General features: G+C 39.9%; 6 protein-coding genes across 7 annotated transcripts; all 6 read left to right on the top strand.

The window, feature by feature from the left end:
- The first annotated feature begins 231 nt into the window (after window positions 1–231).
- Window positions 232–1,733, top strand: LOC124064179 (H-2 class II histocompatibility antigen, A-U alpha chain-like). Its single transcript, XM_046398395.1, has 4 exons — window positions 232–328; window positions 492–755; window positions 843–1,124; window positions 1,213–1,733. The coding sequence occupies exons 1-4, from the start codon at window positions 262–264 to the stop codon at window positions 1,332–1,334; spliced, it is 735 nt and encodes a 244-aa protein (XP_046254351.1). The 5' UTR covers window positions 232–261; the 3' UTR covers window positions 1,335–1,733.
- A 674-nt stretch (window positions 1,734–2,407) lies between these two features.
- LOC124064234 (tripartite motif-containing protein 16-like) lies at window positions 2,408–12,147 on the top strand. The gene is made up of 2 exons (XM_046398487.1): window positions 2,408–3,602; window positions 12,084–12,147. Exon 1 carries the CDS (start codon window positions 2,408–2,410, stop codon window positions 3,116–3,118), a length of 711 nt encoding a protein of 236 aa, XP_046254443.1. The 3' UTR covers window positions 3,119–3,602; window positions 12,084–12,147.
- On the top strand, window positions 4,073–5,606 carry LOC124064178 (H-2 class II histocompatibility antigen, A-U alpha chain-like). Its single transcript, XM_046398394.1, has 4 exons — window positions 4,073–4,203; window positions 4,367–4,630; window positions 4,718–4,999; window positions 5,088–5,606. Exons 1-4 carry the CDS (start codon window positions 4,137–4,139, stop codon window positions 5,207–5,209), a joined length of 735 nt encoding a protein of 244 aa, XP_046254350.1. The 5' UTR covers window positions 4,073–4,136; the 3' UTR covers window positions 5,210–5,606.
- LOC124064175 (rano class II histocompatibility antigen, A beta chain-like) lies at window positions 6,797–9,319 on the top strand. The gene is made up of 6 exons (XM_046398390.1): window positions 6,797–6,956; window positions 7,183–7,443; window positions 8,010–8,291; window positions 8,387–8,494; window positions 8,596–8,621; window positions 8,722–9,319. Exons 1-6 carry the CDS (start codon window positions 6,905–6,907, stop codon window positions 8,746–8,748), a joined length of 756 nt encoding a protein of 251 aa, XP_046254346.1. The 5' UTR covers window positions 6,797–6,904; the 3' UTR covers window positions 8,749–9,319.
- On the top strand, window positions 9,416–11,598 carry LOC124064174 (tripartite motif-containing protein 16-like). Its single transcript, XM_046398389.1, has one exon. It carries the CDS (start codon window positions 9,934–9,936, stop codon window positions 11,596–11,598), a length of 1,665 nt encoding a protein of 554 aa, XP_046254345.1. The 5' UTR covers window positions 9,416–9,933.
- Window positions 12,148–13,396: 1,249 nt separating the features above from the next.
- si:ch1073-228j22.2 (SPRY domain-containing SOCS box protein 1) lies at window positions 13,397–17,601 on the top strand. Of its 2 annotated transcripts, none has more exons than XM_046398391.1 (3): window positions 13,397–13,526; window positions 16,329–17,121; window positions 17,222–17,601. In XM_046398391.1, exons 2-3 carry the CDS (start codon window positions 16,377–16,379, stop codon window positions 17,350–17,352), a joined length of 876 nt encoding a protein of 291 aa, XP_046254347.1. In that variant the 5' UTR covers window positions 13,397–13,526; window positions 16,329–16,376; the 3' UTR covers window positions 17,353–17,601. The 2 variants fall into 2 exon arrangements, with proteins under 2 accessions (XP_046254347.1, XP_046254348.1); XM_046398392.1 differs by lacking the exon at window positions 13,397–13,526 and adding an exon at window positions 14,770–15,256.
- The last annotated feature ends 15 nt before the right edge of the window (window positions 17,602–17,616 follow it).

Genomic DNA, 17,616 nt, shown 5'->3' with positions numbered 1-17,616 from the left:
TTTTACTGTAATAACTATATAACTGTTGGAAGAATTGACATGAAACTTTGTGTGTAGTAATATTATTAAGTAGCCTAACCTGATTTTATCCCATAGAATTTCCTCATAGTCTGCATTCCTTGGCTCTTTAACAATGTGGTTAAATGCCCAGGTTTGGCACCTGATCTGGTCACATGATAGACTGTGTTCCCTTTTTTGTCAACAGATCATGTTGGGCCATTCAGACTGAGAGTTGAAGCAGTGAAGATCTGCAGCTCAGACATGAAGCACTCTGCTTATCATCGACTCATAATCCTGATGCTCAACTGCGTCTCTGCCTTCTCGCAAAGTAAGAATGATACTGAAATGCTGCACTTTTGTTTCAGTTTATTCTCAATTGTTTACATTTTCTGAAACAAAGCAAAAACATTGTGAAACTGTAGGTTTTTGCAGTGTGGGATCATATACAGACAATGTGATAAGATTTTAATGTCTTTTGTACTGCTTTTCAGTTCCCCATGAAATTCTCTATGTGGTGGGCTGCTTTACAAACGGCACAGCTGAGGTCCAGTTTGAGTTTGATGCCGAGGAAATTTTATACACGGATTTCCAAAGAAAGGAGATTGTTTACACTGTGCCCAAATTTATTGTTCTTGATCCTAGTCACATTTCAGTGAGTATGAATCTAATGAGAGACGCTCTGAATAACAAGGACCTCTGTGTAGATTTAGCAAAAGTCTTTGCAAAGGAAGAGAATAATCCACCAGAAGAAAGAGGTAAGTTAACCTCAACATTCATCTCTTTTGTGATGTGACTGATAAACTGTTGGTGAAGGTTTTTATTTGTCTCTTGGCCCACTAAAGACCCCCCTGAGACTGTCCTCTACCCTTCGGAGGAAGTTGAGCTGGGAGTTGAAAACAGCCTCATCTGCTTTGTGAATCATTTCTACCCACCTGACATCAGAGTCAGCTGGACCAAAAATGGTCATCCGGTGTCAAACGGGGTGTCGCTGAGTCGATATTATCCAAATAATGATCAAACATTCCACCAGTTTTCTACCCTGACATTCACACCGAGGGAGGAGGACATTTACAGCTGCACTGTGGAGCACATAGCCTTGAGCAAGCCCAAAACGAGGATCTGGGGTGATTGTTCTGAACTTATGAAAAATAATAAATATTAATGTTTTGTTGTGTCAATAATGACACATGTCCTTTCTGACTTCCTCCACAGAACCTAAACTGAGTCATCCCAGTCTTGGACCAGATATTTTTTGTGGAGTGGGTCTGGCTGTGGCCTTGTTTGGAATCACAGTTGGAGTCTTTTTAATTGTCAAGGGACACCATAGAAAATAATTTCTCTATTGCTGAATATGGTCAACACTGCAAATGAATACAGTATCGCATCTTTTCATATTTAATGAATTAGAAACAATCACTGTGACTTGGGAGTGCAAGATCTAAACCTTTATTTTTGCTTTAAAGAGGAGATAATATGAAAAGCAAGAATAATTGTAAGCAATGGTACAATAAAAGTCACTTTCATGGGGACTTTCTCACTTATACGTTACATGTTACATTACGTTGCATACGTTACATATCAGATAAAATCTAACTTAAAGTGGTCATTATATTATCATGGATCAAAACCTACAACTTCTCTTGAATTTGCTGTCTTTAAAATAGTACTACTTTGTGCAAAAGAGAGAATCTCGAGTTTTAATAAAAAGAAGAATTTAAGATTTGCACACTTCATTGTGTGAGATGTCTTTATTTTTTATTTAGCAGTGTTTCGGTCTACCTGCAACTACTCTGCCATGATAATGGAGCTTTATATTAATTGGAAATGTACAATAGAAGTGTAGCTTCTCTGCAGCGTGTACAACTTTTATCCTAAACAAATCAGAGTGACTTGGCTGAGGAATGGAAAGGAAGCAACATCTGATGTGACTTCAACTGAGGAACTGCCCAATGGGAATTGGCTCTACCAGATCCACTCCTATCTGGAGTTTACACCCACACCAGGAGAGAAAATCACCTGTATGGTTCAGCATGTGAGCCTCAAGGAACCCAAGCTTTATGACTGGGGTAAGAGGGTGTTGATGTGGACACGTGAATTATCACGTGTTATCAATGAATGGAATGAAAAAAATGATGTAGTGTTCACAATAACTGTCTAATAATTACTGTAACATAATTGAAATTCTGTCTTCAATCTATGAAATAAAATTATTAAAAATATTTTCTTATTTCTATGGTTGGACTCAGTTTTTCTGTCTTACAGTTTTTGGTCTTCATCATTTTAACAAAAGCTAAGAGGATTTTAGACATTAGACAACTGGGTCTTAAATTACCAGAGAATCAAGCTGAGCTAATGTTAGCAGCACCCTTTATTGTGGACGTTTTTCTTTATCAGAATCGAGGTGGATATGGATGGATATGGACATGCTGGACCCAAGGATGTGGCCTGTGATGTCTGCACTGGGAAAAAACTAAAAGCCCTCAAGTCTTGTCTGGTCTGTCTGGTCTCTTACTGTGAGAAACACCTCCATCCAGAAGTGGATGTTTTACTGTCAGAGCCTCAGCTCAAGACCAGAGCTGACTTCTTAAAATATTCATGTGAAATCACACTGGACCCAAACACGGCACACACACAGCTGTTATTTTTTGAGGGGAACAGAAAAGCATCAAGAATGAAACAGCATCAGTCTTATAGTAGTCACCCAAACAGATTCACTCATTGGCCTCAGGCAATGAGTAGGCAGAGTCTGACTGGATGTTGTTACTGGGAGGTGGAGTGGAGAGGGAAAGGAGTTTGTGTGACAGTCGCATACAACAATATCAGCAGAGCAGAGGGGTCAGATGAATGTAGATTTGGATTCAATGACAAATCTTGGTCGTTATGTTGTTACCCAGACTGGTACGAGTTTTATTACAATAGTATCAGAACTCCTGTCTCAGGTCCTCTGTCCTCCAAGGTAGGCGTGTACCTGGATCACAGTGCAGGTATTCTGTCCTTCTACAGCATCTCTGAAACCATGACTCTCCTCCACAGAGTCCAGACCACCTTCACTCAGCCCCTCCATGCTGGACTTTGTCTTTGCTATAAAACCACCGCTGAGTTGTGTAAATTGAAATAGACATAAGTCATTTAAAGGGCAGTGGGTTAAATTCTTTAACTCTTCAACTTATTTTATCTTTATGTCTGTTGCTAAGAATTGAATGTTGTGGTATCTCTTCACTGCACTGAGATCAGCTGTCAGTCAAACATTCTGGATGATGCTTTGACATCTTCTCACTTGTTGTTCTCTAAATGCCTGAGCTTGTTTTAGTGGTCTGTTTGGAGGCTCTCACAGCTTATCACCTGAAGTGATGAAAATCTAAATGTGTCTGAGCTCTAAGCTGACCGTCACTTACAAATAGCTACGAAAGGCCATTTAGTAAAATGAAAAAGAACCAAGAATATTGCAGTCTTGACATTAAGTCAAAATTATGTCTGACTTTTTTGATTTAAAGCAAGATTTTTTTTATCATTTATTAATGTTTTATCTTTATTTATGTTTACATTCCTTTGTTTGACAGGCCGAAAGATGTTTTTGCTGTCCAAATTGAAGTCCAAATGAGGTGTGTGAGTTGACTCTATGTGTTTAACATACAAATAACCTGTAGATCTGTTATTAGGTGAGAATCAACACTCAGCAGATGCTGAGGAAGGTTCAAAAGTGGTAAAATGAACTTGTGACACTCCTGTCGCCAATTGCATATCAGTGCAGTTAATGAGCAGATGAAGACCAACTCAACAGTAATAAGATGGATTTCCGTCAAAGAAACCAAGTCCTGCCCACTTTGATAATCTGATTTTTCCTTTAGCATCACCAGCAGCTTGACATTTTTGGCTTTTACTGTAATAACTATATAACTGTTGGAAGAATTGACATGAAACTTTGTGCGTAGTAATATTATTAAGTAGCCTAACCTGATTTTATCCCATAGAATTTCCTCATAGTCTGCATTCCTTGGCTCTTTAACAATGTGGTTAAATGCCCAGGTTTGGCACCTGATCTGGTCACATGATAGACTGTGTTCCCTTTTTTGTCAACAGATCATGTTGGGCCATTCAGACTGAGAGTTGAAGCAGTGAAGATCTGCAGCTCAGACATGAAGCACTCTGCTTATCATCGACTCATAATCCTGATGCTCAACTGCGTCTCTGCCTTCTCGCAAAGTAAGAATGATACTGAAATGCTGCACTTTTGTTTCAGTTTATTCTCAATTGTTTACATTTTCTGAAACAAAGCAAAAACATTGTGAAACTGTAGGTTTTTGCAGTGTGGGATCATATACAGACAATGTGATAAGATTTTAATGTCTTTTGTACTGCTTTTCAGTTCACCATGAAGTTGTCTATGTGGTGGGCTGCTTTACAAACGGCACAGCTGAGGTCCAGTTTGAGTTTGATGCCGAGGAAATTTTATACACGGATTTCCAAAGAAAGGAGATTGTTTACACTGTGCCCAAATTTATTGATCCTGACCCTAGTCACATTTTGGTGGGTTTGAGTCTAATGAGAGACGCTCTGACAAACAAGGACCTCTGTGTAGATTTAGCAAAAGTCGTTGCAAAGGAAGAGAATAATCCACCAGAAGAAAGAGGTAAGTTAACCTCAACATTCATCTCTTTTGTGATGTGACTGATAAACTGTTGGTGAAGGTTTTTATTTGTCTCTTGGCCCACTAAAGACCCCCCTGAGAGTGTCCTCTACCCTTCGGAGGAAGTTGAGCTGGGAGTTGAAAACAGCCTCATCTGCTTTGTGAATCATTTCTACCCACCTGACATCAGAGTAAGCTGGACCAAAAATGGTCATCCGGTGTCAAACGGGGTGTCGCTGAGTCGATATTATCCAAATAATGATCAAACATTCCACCAGTTTTCTACCCTGACATTCACACCGAGGGAGGAGGACATTTACAGCTGCACTGTGGAGCACATAGCCTTGAGCAAGCCCAAAACGAGGATCTGGGGTGATTGTTCTGAACTTATGAAAAATAATAAATGTTAATGTTTTGTTGTGTCAATAATGACACATGTCCTTTCTGACTTCCTCCACAGAACCTAAACTGAGTCATCCCAGTCTTGGACCAGATATTTTTTGTGGAGTGGGTCTGGCTGTGGCCTTGTTTGGAATCACAGTTGGAGTCTTTTTAATTGTCAAGGGACACCATAGAAAATAATTTCTCTATTGCTGAATATGGTCAACACTGCAAATGAATACAGTATCGCATCTTTTCATATTTAATGAATTAGAAACAATCACTGTGACTTGGGAGTGCAAGATCTAAACCTTTATTTTTGCTTTAAAGAGGAGATAATATGAAAAGCAAGAATAATTGTAAGCAATGGTACAATAAAAGTCACTTTCATGGGGACTTTCTCACTTACATTACATGTTACATTAAGTTACATACGTTACATGTCAGATAAAATCTCACTTAAAGTGGTCATTATATTATCATGGATCAAAACCTACAACTTCTCTTGAATTTGCTGTCTTTAAAATAGTACTACTTTGTGCAAAAGAGAGAATCTCGAGTTTTAATAAAAAGAAGAATTTAAGATTTGCACACTTCATTGTCTGTGTGAGATGTCTTTATTTTTTATTTAGCAGTGTTTCGGTCTGCCTGTAACTACTCTGCCATGATAATGGAGCTTTATACATCCATCCATTTTCTATAACCCTTATCCGTCAGGGTCGCGGGGGAGCTGGAGCCTATCCCAGCTGACTACAGACGAGAGGCGGGGTACACCCTGGACTGGTCACCAGTTAATCACAACACACAAAGAGAAACAACCACACACTCTCACACTCACACCTAGGGGCAATTTAGAGTAGCCAATTAACCTAACGTGCATGTTTTTGGTATTGTGGGAGGAAGCCGGAGAAAACCCACACAGGTACAGGGAGAACATGCAAACTCCACATAGAAGGGCCCAGACTGGGATTCTAACCTCATGCTATGAGGCGACAGTGCTAACCACTGCACCACCGTGCCACCCCTAATGGAGCTTTATATTAATTGGAAATGTACAACAGAAGTGCAGCTTCCGGGTCACGACACCATCACTTATCCAGACATTACCATGTGACATGCTACGTATTTAGTTCTGTCTGTTCTACCACTTTGATATCTGTTAGCAATTCAAATAAATCACTGCAAATTTTTCACTGTGTAATAGTTTCTGCAGCCAAGTGACAGTCCCTTCAGGATTTATAAAGCACATTACATGTGAGTTATGAACAGTAAACAAACTGTTTACTGTTCTACTCTGTAACTAGTCATTGATATGAAATTAAACAATATCAAGGGCAACATAACCAGTGATACATAACATTATAGTAAGAGTGATGCCATTACAGATAACCAGAACACAAATAATTTGACTAATTCTAATTCTTTAAGAATTATTTATGCCAAATCAAGGGATATTATGAGAAAATTACATTTTAATTTTGACAGTTCTTGTTATAAAGACGTGGATCACTAATACATTTACTCAATTACTGCGCTTCAAGACAGTTTATTTAATTTATTATGCAAGACTCAATGGCATGCTTTCTTGCTCCTCCTCACAATTGTTCTCAAAATATTGCAAAATATTGTTTGGTTGTCTATTTAAGCTGCAAAACATTCCCGTCTTGTCCCGTCTTGTCAGCATACTTCCGCCCTCAATCAGCAGTTCTGTTTGTTTTCACTGCCTGTTTTTTACTATTGTGTGGAGATTCACATCAGTGCCACACCTATTTAAGGAGAAATGCTCATTATAAATCTGCAACTGAACTTCCTGGTTTGTCAAGCTTGAAAACAACCTCAACTGTTCTCCCTGGTCAAGTTACCTTTCAGTTGGATCGCTCTCATTCACAAGGCAACATGTCCCATGCCATCGGCTTCTTTACTCTCCTGTTGTCGCTTTCAAGAGCAGGTAAGTAACATAAAAGCAAGACCAATCATTGTTTTTGGTTTTTCACTATTCAAGTGAAGTCAAACTTGTTTAACTTGCTAGAAAAAGTAGTGCATAACAATAGAGACAGACACGCCTTTCTTCATATTTTTAGCTTTAGAGTCCACTGTATGATAACATTAAATGAACTACAGAATACAACTAACAAGCCATATCAACTGATATCTGTTGGTTTTATTTTTTGCAGATTATTATGGCCAGTATTTGGCTCGCTGCCAGTTTAGTTCCTATGATGGCCATGATGCCGTGTACCTGGAGCAGGCCTCCTTCAACAAGGTGATGGCAATCCAGTACAACAGCACTGTGGGAGCAGTGACTGGCTTTACGAAGCAAGGAAAACAATTTGCAGATATCCTCAACAAAGATCCAAGATTTATGTCACATCAAATCTGGAAAACAAATCTTTGCAAAAAAAATATTCCATTGATTTATAGCCTTCTAACATCAGGTGATTGTTGCAGAACAGAAATTGCTTAATGCAAAAGTTTAAGGAAATGTGCTTTTCCTCTTCCTTCCTGGGAGTTCTATCAGAAGATCAATACCACTCTTATATATGTCCATTAAAAATAAGGCTGCAGTCAACAGCTGCTTAGCTTAGCATGACAACTGGAGCTGGTTTGTCTCCATTTTTGCCTCTCTTGTACTAGCATGCATACAGATCAGTTTCTCTAAAAGATAATAAACCAAGAGAATCAAAACAAAGATGGCAACCCGCCAGCTTCCTCCATCGTCTTAAATATTTTGCGAGTCAAACAACAAGCGATCTGGCTGAGATTTGTCACGATTCTAAAATGAGTTAGTTGGAGATGAATAAGGCTTGTGTCCAGTGACTTCCCATCTTAAAGATTACTCATTAACATTTCAGAAAAAAAATATTAGCATCAACTGAGACTCCCAGAACAGCCCAAAATGTTGAACTTTTGCTTTAAAGGCAAATTGTACAATGTACAATGTACAAAGATATAGCATTTTATAAAGATGTATGTGTGCGTCTTGGTTTATCTCTCTCTTTAGTTGAACCCTCCATTTGGCTGAGATCAGTTGAGGCAGCGGACAGCAAACATCCAGGTATGCTTCTCTGCAGCGTGTACAACTTTTATCCTAAACAAATCAAAGTGACTTGGCTGAGGAATGGAAAGGAAGCAACATCTGATGTGACTTCAACTGAGGAACTGCCCAATGGGAATTGGCTCTACCAGATCCACTCCTATCTGGAGTTTACACCCACACCAGGAGAGAAAATCACCTGTATGGTTCAGCATGTGAGCCTCAAGGAACCCAAGCTTTATGACTGGGGTAAGAGGGTGTTGATGTGGACACGTGAATTATCACGTGTTATCAATGAATGGAATGAAAAAATGATGTATTGTTCACAATAACTGTCTTTTCAGAGCCCAAGTCTGACCCAGGGATGGTTAAGATCACTGTTGGGGCAGCGGGGATGCTTTTTGGTCTGGTCTTTATAGTTGCTGGGCTTATTTATTACAAGAAATCTTCTGGTGAGACAAATTCTAATTCATATTGACCTTACACTAAAATTTTCCCTCTTACGATAACAGCTTGGACCTCATAATCTGTATTTTTTTTCTTATGATTGCAGCACTTGTTTTGGTGCCAACAACTGAGGTAGGCATTTACATTTAAAAATCTTCTTTCTGTCGGTTTGTCTGAAACATTTGTAGCATCATGTCACATATCTACTTCAATAATGAATTTTCCCCTACAGGTGTTTTATCCAGAGCACACACTTTAAGAAGAAAAATCAGCTTTATTGGTGGTATATATAATTTTACGTACACTGAATTTTTCCTCTACATTTAACCCATCGTTGGTTGAACACACATTGCAACGCCCACATGCAGTGAACACACACTCAGGAGCAGTGGGCTGCCGCTATCAGGCGCCCAGGGAGCAAATTGGGGGTTAAGTGTATGTTCATCATTTATGGCTATAGATTTCAGTACCGCTATTTCCTCCTATAGACCTCTAATGTTGTAGCCTGTATTAATATTTTGCTCTTCTCCAATGAGTTGTTTGAACTCAATGACAAACTCACAGAGAAATTATTACACACCTTCAGCAACGGTCAGCAGCTCTGTGAGCATAGATAGATAGATAGCATAGATTAGGAAAATGCCAGTTTCAAATATATGACTCCCAGTCGCCATTAAAACTGTATAAATAATTTTATTAAGCACTCTAGAAAAATAAAACTGGTCACATATTGGTCTCATATCATATTAGTTGTTTACAGTGTTTTGATTACTGTAACATAATTGAAATTCTGTCTTCAATCTATGAAATAAAATTGATATATTTTCTTATTTCTATGGTTGGACTCAGTTTTTCTGTTTTACAGTTTTTGGTCTTCATCATTTTAACAAAAGCTAAGAGGATTTTAGACATTAGACAACTGGGCCTTAAATTATCAGAGAATCAAGCTGAGCTAATGTTAGCAGCACCCTTTATTGTGGACGTTTTTCTTTATCAGAATCGAGGGACTTAGGACACAGGGTGTCAGAGGCTGTGCAGATTGCAAATTGTGACTTTAACTGGAAGAAGAGTTGGAGAATTATGGAGCCATCAGCAAAGCCTGAGGAGCAGAAACATGTTTTAAAACTGAAAAGTGAAATGTTTTCAAATGTGTAGCAGGTTTTAACTGATGCTTCAACGTAAATGAGAACAGAAAGCTCAGATTCACTGCACTGGAATGAATCAAAGCTCGATAAGCCCTACTTCTTCTCTCTTATGTCAAACACTCTGTCCTTAGGTTTTCTTGTTCCCTCCCCTTCTGTCTGACGATGGGTGTAACCACCTTAGTAGCAAAGAGCATGGGCTAACTGCCTTCATTTGCTGCTGAGACCTATGTTGAGGAGCCCAAACTGGTTTCAGTTATGAGGAAGTGAGAGTCAGACAGTTGTTGTCACTGAGAGGTGAAATGGCGCAGAGAGGAGTTCAGCTGAACCGGGAAACCTTCTACTGTTCCATCTGTCTGGATCTACTGAAGGATCCTGTGACTACTCCCTGTGGACACAGCTACTGCATGAACTGTATTACAACCCACTGGGATGAAGAGGACGAGAAAAGAATCCACAGCTGCCCTCAGTGTAGGCAGACCTTCACTCTGAGGCCTGTCATGATGAAAAACACCATGTTAGCAGTTTTAGTGGAGGAGCTGAAGAAGACTGGACTCCAAGCTGTTCCAGCTGATGACTGCTATGCTGGACCCAAGGATGTGGCCTGTGATGTCTGCACTGGGAAAAAACTAAAAGCCCTCAAGTCTTGTCTGGTCTGTCTGGTCTCTTACTGTGAGAAACACCTCCAGCCTCACTATCAATTACCTGCCTATGAAAAACACAAGCTGGGGGAGCCCACTAAAAAGCTGCAAGGGAACATCTGCTCTTCTCACAATGAGGTGATGAAGATGTTCTGCCGTACTGATCAGCAGTGTATCTGTTATCTCTGCTCCATGGATGCACATAAAGGCCACAACACAGTGTCAGCTTCAGCAGAAAGGACTGAGAAGCAAAGACAGCTTGAGGTGTGTCGACAAAACATCCAGCAGAGAATCCAGGACAGAGAGAAGGATGTGGAGGTGCTTCAACAGGAGAAGGAGGCCATCAATCACTCTGCTGCTAAAGCAGTGGAGCACAGTGAGAAGATCTTCACTCACCTAATCCGTCTCATTGAGAAAAGAAGCTCTGATGTGACACAGCAGATCAGATCCCAACAGCAAACTAAAGTGAATCAAGTCAAAGAGCTTCAGGAGAAGCTGGAGCAGGAGATCACCGAGCTGAAGAGGAAAGAAGCTGACCTGGAGACGTTCTCACACACAGAGGATCACACCCAGTTCCTGGACAACTATCCCTCACTGTCAGGACTCAGTGAGTCCACAGACTTATCCAGAATCAACATCCGTCCTCTCAGGTACTTTGAGGATGTGACAGCTGCTGTGTCAGAGCTCAGAAAGAAACTACAGGACATTCTGAGTGAAATATGGGCAAGCATCTCAGTGACAGAAGTGGATGTTTTACTGTCAGAGCCTCAGCCCAAGACCAGAGCTGACTTCTTAAAATATTCATGTGAAATCACACTGGACCCAAACACGGCACACACACAGCTGTTATTTTTTGAGGGGAACAGAAAAGCATCAAGAATGAAACAGCATCAGTCTTATAGTAGTCACCCAAACAGATTCACTCATTGGCCTCAGGCAATGAGTAGGCAGAGTCTGACTGGATGTTGTTACTGGGAGGTGGAGTGGAGAGGGAAAGGAGTTTGTGTGACAGTCGCATACAACAATATCAGCAGAGCAGAGGGGTCAGATGAATGTAGATTTGGATTCAATGACAAATCTTGGTCGTTATGTTGTTACCCAGACTGGTACGAGTTTTATTACAATAGTATCAGAACTCCTGTCTCAGGTCCTCTGTCCTCCAAGGTAGGCGTGTACCTGGATCACAGTGCAGGTATTCTGTCCTTCTACAGCATCTCTGAAACCATGACTCTCCTCCACAGAGTCCAGACCACCTTCACTCAGCCCCTCCATGCTGGACTTTGTCTTTGCTATAAAACCACCGCTGAGTTGTGTAAATTGAAATAGACATAAGTCATTTAAAGGGCAGTGGGTTAAATTCTTTAACTCTTCAACTTATTTTATCTTTATGTTTGTTGCTAAGAATTGAATGTTGTGGTATCTCTTCACTGCACTGAGATCAGCTGTCAGTCAAACATTCTGGATGATGCTTTGACATCTTCTCACTTGTTGTTCTGTAAATGCCTGAGCTTGTTTTAGTGGTCTGTTTGGAGGCTCTCACTGCTTATCACCTGAAGTGATGAAAATCTAAATGTGTCTGAGCTCTAAGCTGACCGTCACTTACAAATAGCTACGAAAGGCCATTTAGTAAAATGAAAAAGAACCAAGAATATTGCAGTCTTGACATTAAGTCAAAATTATGTCTGACTTTTGTGATTTAAAGCAAGATTTTTTTTTATCATTTATTAATGTTTTATCTTTATTTATGTTTACATTCCTTTGTTTGACAGGCCGAAAGATGTTTTTGCTGTCCAAATTGAAGTCCAAATGAGGTGTTCTAAAAGTGTAATTACCCCCGATAATAATCAATAAGGAGGACATTAATTACGTCCTTGTACACAGCCCAGATTCTGCTCAAACAAAGTGAATGTGTGGATGAAGTGAATCTGTACATGAAATCACTGAACAAGAGTCATTTAACAGACTTTACTGATGGGACATGTGAACAAACTGAGGTTTTCCATCATGAATAAACAAACATGAACAAAATCTTTTCTTCTTCATAATTATTAAAATTGCAATAGATGATTTTTTTTGTCAATTTGGGGGGGGGGCAACAGAATAAAGTTTTGCATACAATATTGACATATCACCTTTTAAGCTGATGTGAGGCAAACTTGCTAGCAAATTGTTTCTTTTGTTTTCCCAGTCAGAAGTTACAGAGCCACATTGTTATTCCTCTGGAGACGTTTGGACTGTTTCTGGCCACATGATGTATTAAAGTCCAATATTCAATCTCGCTCTGTTTTAGCTCTGTTTATGGCCCATATCTTTTTGGTCTTTTAAGTTGCTAAATGCTCCACTATGTTGACTGGTCAGTCGCTAACTTTGTCTCCTTGTCGTTTGACTCTGAGAAGGTAATTTAAATTGAAAACATCCAAAACCTGCATCCAAAAAGGCGATGAGAGAGGAGAGAGTGAACAAAAACTGTCAAGTTACGGGCAACTGATGAAACTCACCATAAAGCTCAGCAGTAGTTAAGGGAAGCTGCAGACTGAGGTGGAAATTCACAGTAGGTTCATCGCTACGTTTGACTGCTGACTTGGTCATTTTTCATCCCCAGTACTTCTTCATTTTCGTCTCCTATTGGCACCCTGTACTGAACTGGCATGTCATAAATATCTGTAATTTCATGCTAACTTTGCGTACGCACTCTTTCCCCAACCCTTCACCAGGCTTACGTCAGTTGAGGCAGCAGTCAGCAAACATCCAGGCATACTCATCTGCTGCGTGTATAACTTTTATCCTAAATAAATCAGAGTGAATTGGTTGAGAAACAGAAACGAGGCGACATCTGATGTGACATCGACTGAGGAACTGCCCAAACGGATTTGGCTTCACCAGATCCACTCCTATCTGGAGTTTACACCCACACCAGGAGAGAAAATCACCTGTATGGTGCAGCGTGCCAGCCTCAAGAGGCCCAAGCCTTACGACTGGGGCAAGAGAGTGACAAAAGTAACTTAAATGTTACTGAGCCAAAATCGTTCTTGCACCTCATTCTGTTGTCATCAATAAAAAACATAAATCTTTACGTGAACAGTCATTTAGGAAAGCCTTTAATGCACAGTATGTAATTCTAATATAGTGTTTGTGATAAATATTTTTTCAGATCTGACATGTGAGTCAGAGAGGAACAAGGTTGCTGTTGGGGCATTGCTGGGTCTGATGTTTTTTACGTGCTCAGCCGGTTTACTAAAAGAAGAACGCTTCTGGTAAGAGACAGGAAATAGTTCACCAAAAACAAAACAAAACAAAAACAAACAAATTATGTAGACCTTCAGTGTTAGCAGATGAGACAAAGGGTTTGTGGAGATAAATTGGTATTATTTTTGCTGTACTGTTTGTACTAAGCAAATTTGTTGACAACAAGACATCACTAAATCTAATATATCTCAGGCTTTATATTTAACTGACCAACAGTGTGCATAGCTCCAAACAAACAGCCACGTTATGTCTTGACTTTGTTCAGTGTTTTGTTTTTGGCCTGTCTAACTAGATTCTATTTAGGCGAGTAAGAGGAATTATGTTACAGCCATGCCAACTGTGTTTGCCAAAGCAAACTATGAAAAGAACGAGGAGCTGTTCACTTTATTTTGCAGACTCTCTTTGTTCACACTTTGGCATGTTGTCAGCTTATTTCCAACAAACCCGCAGAAAATGATTGTAGAGCACTGCAAAAGCCACAATCATATTTGTGAAGACAGTTTTTAGATGCTTTTAGAAGTCGGTGGAAATTGCAATATTTCTCAAATGTGCTTGCATTAATGAAATGCAGATTTTAGGGATTTTAGAGGCATTTTTGTTGTCTTTTTGAAATTCCCTTGACACAAAGCGACGGCGTTTGACAACTTGTGAGTCAGACTGGAAAAAACCACTATCCTACCCACTGCACCTTTAAATGGTTTGTTTACAAACAGCAACTGGCAAATCTTGCATGTTAACCTTTAACTAGCGACTGGTGCTATCCTTATCTGTCTTTATTTCAACACAAAAAAAAATCACCTGGGTTTCTGCCCCAGGTAAATCTAATTCCACTGGTGAAATGTAATGCATCAATATTTAGAATCTAGTGGTGTATATTGTTCCGAAATGGGTCTGTGGTATTGCTGTTTTTACTTATTAATAGAGCTGAGTACCTGGTCTGTCGAAAAAAGAAAACCAAAACTAAAAAAATTAAAGTAAATAAAAAAAATAGGAAATGATGAATAAAATAAAATGATAACGATGTTGAAACATCGTTCTTCAGTGTCTTCAGTTTTGACTGTTTTTTTCTTTGTGTATAAAATGAGTGACTTCCATATAAATTTCATTGTCATTATTGCCCTTGAACAGTTTTAATCAATTTGTTAGTCTCAAATAAAAAATAGGAAATGATGGATAAAATAAAGTGATAACGATGTTGAAACATCGTTTGCAAGACAACGTCCAGGGCTTAAAATCTCCGTGCGCATGCGCTTTCTGGAACAATGAGTCGCTTTGGTTTCTATTTTATTTTTCTCTTCTTGTTATATAAAAGCCCAAGTTTGATCCTCTTCTTGTGTTTTGCCATTTATGTTTACATCCATTACAGAACGAGATAAGAGAAAAGAAACTCGAGGGGGCACAGATTACGGATATTGATGGCAGCTTTTGATCTTATCTATGACGAGACATGATTTCTTTTCAGCGTTCATGATTTTATAAACACGTCATAAGATCTCTCGTCCTTGTCACTGTGGCTTCGTATGGCGTCAGCCTGCGGTGATGGACTGTGCTGTTCCCGTCTCGGAGGTCGTTTCAAATCCTGTAACCAAAACACCGGAGCGGGCGGCGCGTTTATGTTACCGAGCAGCGATAAGACGCAAGGGATGCTTGATAAGAGGCCGTTATAAACACAGAGATACAGACAGGGGGTGACGGGAACCTGCCTCCACTGAACTCCCACAGGGAAGGAAAACAGCTGGTAAGGTTTCGAGATTTACTAGAAGCATATTAGGAAAGTATTCAGTGACCTGTTCCAGTAGATGAAATAACGTGAACCACATGTGTTCATCACGAGAATTGATATTAAGCTCCTCTGATGCTTTCTTGGCTACTTAACTCCGTTCCGTCACATTTAACTATGTTAACTTGTCCTGCTCTGCCTTACCCAGTGGCCTTCATTTGCTCCGGTACTGTACTGCTTCAGGACAATTCTGAGCTACATATATGTTATATATAGTGTATAGTATTTTGATTTCAAACCAGGCCTGCTTTATACTCGTGTTTGAGGGAAACACTGTATTTTAATAGTTATCAAGTGGGTACTTTTGCTGAAAATGCCTAAATACTTTTATTCAAACAAAAGTTTGACTGCCAAAATTTTAATGTAGTATAGTAGTAGAGTTGTACTGCTACTTTTACTTCAGTAGGCTAACAATACTACCACTACTCCACTTTACTTTTACCTGTACTGTCCTCCACCCTGTTCTCCTCTACTCTAACATTCATTATTTTACATCAGTTCTGCTTCACTCTTCTCTACTCTGCCTTGTTCTCTTTTTACTTCAGTCTGTCCTACAATACCTATTCCTCTCTACTTTAGTCTGTTCCCCATAAATTCCCATCTACTTCTGTCTAGTCTAATGAAACTTTAGTACTATACCAAGTCTATTCTACTTAACTGTGCTTCACCACCTATTCTACATTATTGCATTTTAGTCCTTTCTTTGCTTTCCTTTTCCTATCTTCTTATCTCTGTTGGCGTATTTCAACTGACTTCCCACTCTACTTGACTATATACTACCTGATCATATTCTTCTTTAACTCAGTCAGAATTACTTGACCAGTTCCAACTCCAGCTTGTATTAAAACAACAAAAAATGATTAATCATGACAACCACATCATTATTTGTAGTCCTTTTCATGTGGTTTTACCACAAATAAACACTAAACTGAATGGAACTGACTTGCATATACAAATGACAAACGCACACTTTATTGAGGAATTGATTATTGACATTTATTCTTCTCTTTGTTGCTTGTCTTCTCCAAAGTTCTTCTCTGACAACACTTAACCATAATCCTGCTAAGACTGAAAACCAATGGGTCTCTCACTGTCACTTTGGCTGTACAGCAGGACAGATGACAGCCCTCCATCCTCTTCATCAGTTTTTCCTCTGCTTGCCGTCCCGACCTCCTCTCGCCTCGCGGTTACTCTGAACTCCTCTCCAGTTGCTCCTGGAGACGGTCGCTCACATTGGAGCTCTGTCCACCACTCTCCTCACTTCCTGCTGTCAGCGTGCAAACAGGAAGTGACTCGTTCACCTGTTGAGCGGAGCAGCGATGGGGTGAGGGCCGAGATGGGGGTGAAGAGCGGACTTCATGTCTGGGAACTGCTGTGGAACTCCAACCACAGGGGGAGTCACGCCGTGTTGGGCGTTTCCACGCAGAACTGCCCTCTGCAGGCCTCAGGATACAAAGTGCTTGTGGGTGGAGACTCACAATCCTGGGGCTGGGAACTCAAAACCAATCAGCTCTGGCATGCTGGACAGAGTCTTGGGCTTTATCCGAAGAAGCGAAAGAGGTGTCAGTCTGAGGCTGTGGAGGATCATAGGCCACAGTCTTCCACTTCATCACACACAAAGGTGGCACACACACCTCTGCCTATCCCTGAGCGGATCCTACTGGTCCTGGATGCTGATGCAGGAACCCTAGGATTTATTGTTGATGGCAGCTTCCTGGGTGTAGCTTTTAAAGACCTCCCTTGTGGAGTGGAACTGTTCCCAGCAGTGAGCAGTGTGAGAGGGGGAGCCAGTATACGACTACGCTATCTGAATGGTGCCACACGTGAGTGTGAGGTTTTTACACAAATCAACTATGATTATGTCTGCTTGGGTCTTACATAACATACAGACTAACAGAGTGTTTCTTTCTCCTTCCTTCCCAGGTGATCCTCCTGGCCTGATGGCTTTATGTGGACTGTCAATTCAGCAGTATTTAGGACAGCAGAGACACAATCAAATACACAAGCTGCCTCTACCCTCTTGTCTCCAGCATTACCTTCTTTCTAGTCAATAATGTACACTTATACATCACCACACATACACAGGAATTTGGAAAGATTATGTACAATTGTATTTATTATTTATGTTATTTATGGGAATAAAATATATATATACACCACTCATAATATTTATATCTACGTTTAGTTTCAAAACATAACAGTGAACTGAGTGGAAAGATTCTTGAATGTTTGTAAACTTAGAAAGTGTACCTTCAGTTTTGACTGTTTCTTTCTTTGTGTATAAAATAAGTGACTTTCATATATATTTCATTGTCATT

Source organism: Scatophagus argus, chromosome 9, assembly GCF_020382885.2.
Source record: "Scatophagus argus isolate fScaArg1 chromosome 9, fScaArg1.pri, whole genome shotgun sequence".
NCBI classification, from domain to species: domain Eukaryota; kingdom Metazoa; phylum Chordata; class Actinopteri; family Scatophagidae; genus Scatophagus; species Scatophagus argus.
The sequence above is the reverse complement of the archived record's forward strand: the minus strand, read 5'-3'. Positions and strand labels throughout refer to the sequence as shown.

Bases quoted from the DNA above. Each gene is read 5' to 3' on its own strand.
- LOC124064179 (XM_046398395.1), top strand. From the start codon at position 262: ATGAAGCACTCTGCTTATCATCGACTCATAATCCTGATGCTCAACTGC. The intron at 329-491 runs GTAAGAATGATA...ACTGCTTTTCAG, and splicing joins CGTCTCTGCCTTCTCGCAAA to TTCCCCATGAAATTCTCTAT. The intron at 756-842 runs GTAAGTTAACCT...GGCCCACTAAAG, and splicing joins TAATCCACCAGAAGAAAGAG to ACCCCCCTGAGACTGTCCTC.
- LOC124064234 (XM_046398487.1), top strand. From the start codon at position 2,408: ATGGATGGATATGGACATGCTGGACCCAAGGATGTGGCCTGTGATGTC.
- LOC124064178 (XM_046398394.1), top strand. From the start codon at position 4,137: ATGAAGCACTCTGCTTATCATCGACTCATAATCCTGATGCTCAACTGC. The intron at 4,204-4,366 runs GTAAGAATGATA...ACTGCTTTTCAG, and splicing joins CGTCTCTGCCTTCTCGCAAA to TTCACCATGAAGTTGTCTAT. The intron at 4,631-4,717 runs GTAAGTTAACCT...GGCCCACTAAAG, and splicing joins TAATCCACCAGAAGAAAGAG to ACCCCCCTGAGAGTGTCCTC.
- LOC124064175 (XM_046398390.1), top strand. From the start codon at position 6,905: ATGTCCCATGCCATCGGCTTCTTTACTCTCCTGTTGTCGCTTTCAAGA. The intron at 6,957-7,182 runs GTAAGTAACATA...TATTTTTTGCAG, and splicing joins GTTGTCGCTTTCAAGAGCAG to ATTATTATGGCCAGTATTTG. The intron at 8,495-8,595 runs GTGAGACAAATT...TTATGATTGCAG, and splicing joins TTATTACAAGAAATCTTCTG to CACTTGTTTTGGTGCCAACA.
- LOC124064174 (XM_046398389.1), top strand. From the start codon at position 9,934: ATGGCGCAGAGAGGAGTTCAGCTGAACCGGGAAACCTTCTACTGTTCC.
- si:ch1073-228j22.2 (XM_046398391.1), top strand. From the start codon at position 16,377: ATGGGTCTCTCACTGTCACTTTGGCTGTACAGCAGGACAGATGACAGC. The intron at 17,122-17,221 runs GTGAGTGTGAGG...CTTCCTTCCCAG, and splicing joins CTATCTGAATGGTGCCACAC to GTGATCCTCCTGGCCTGATG.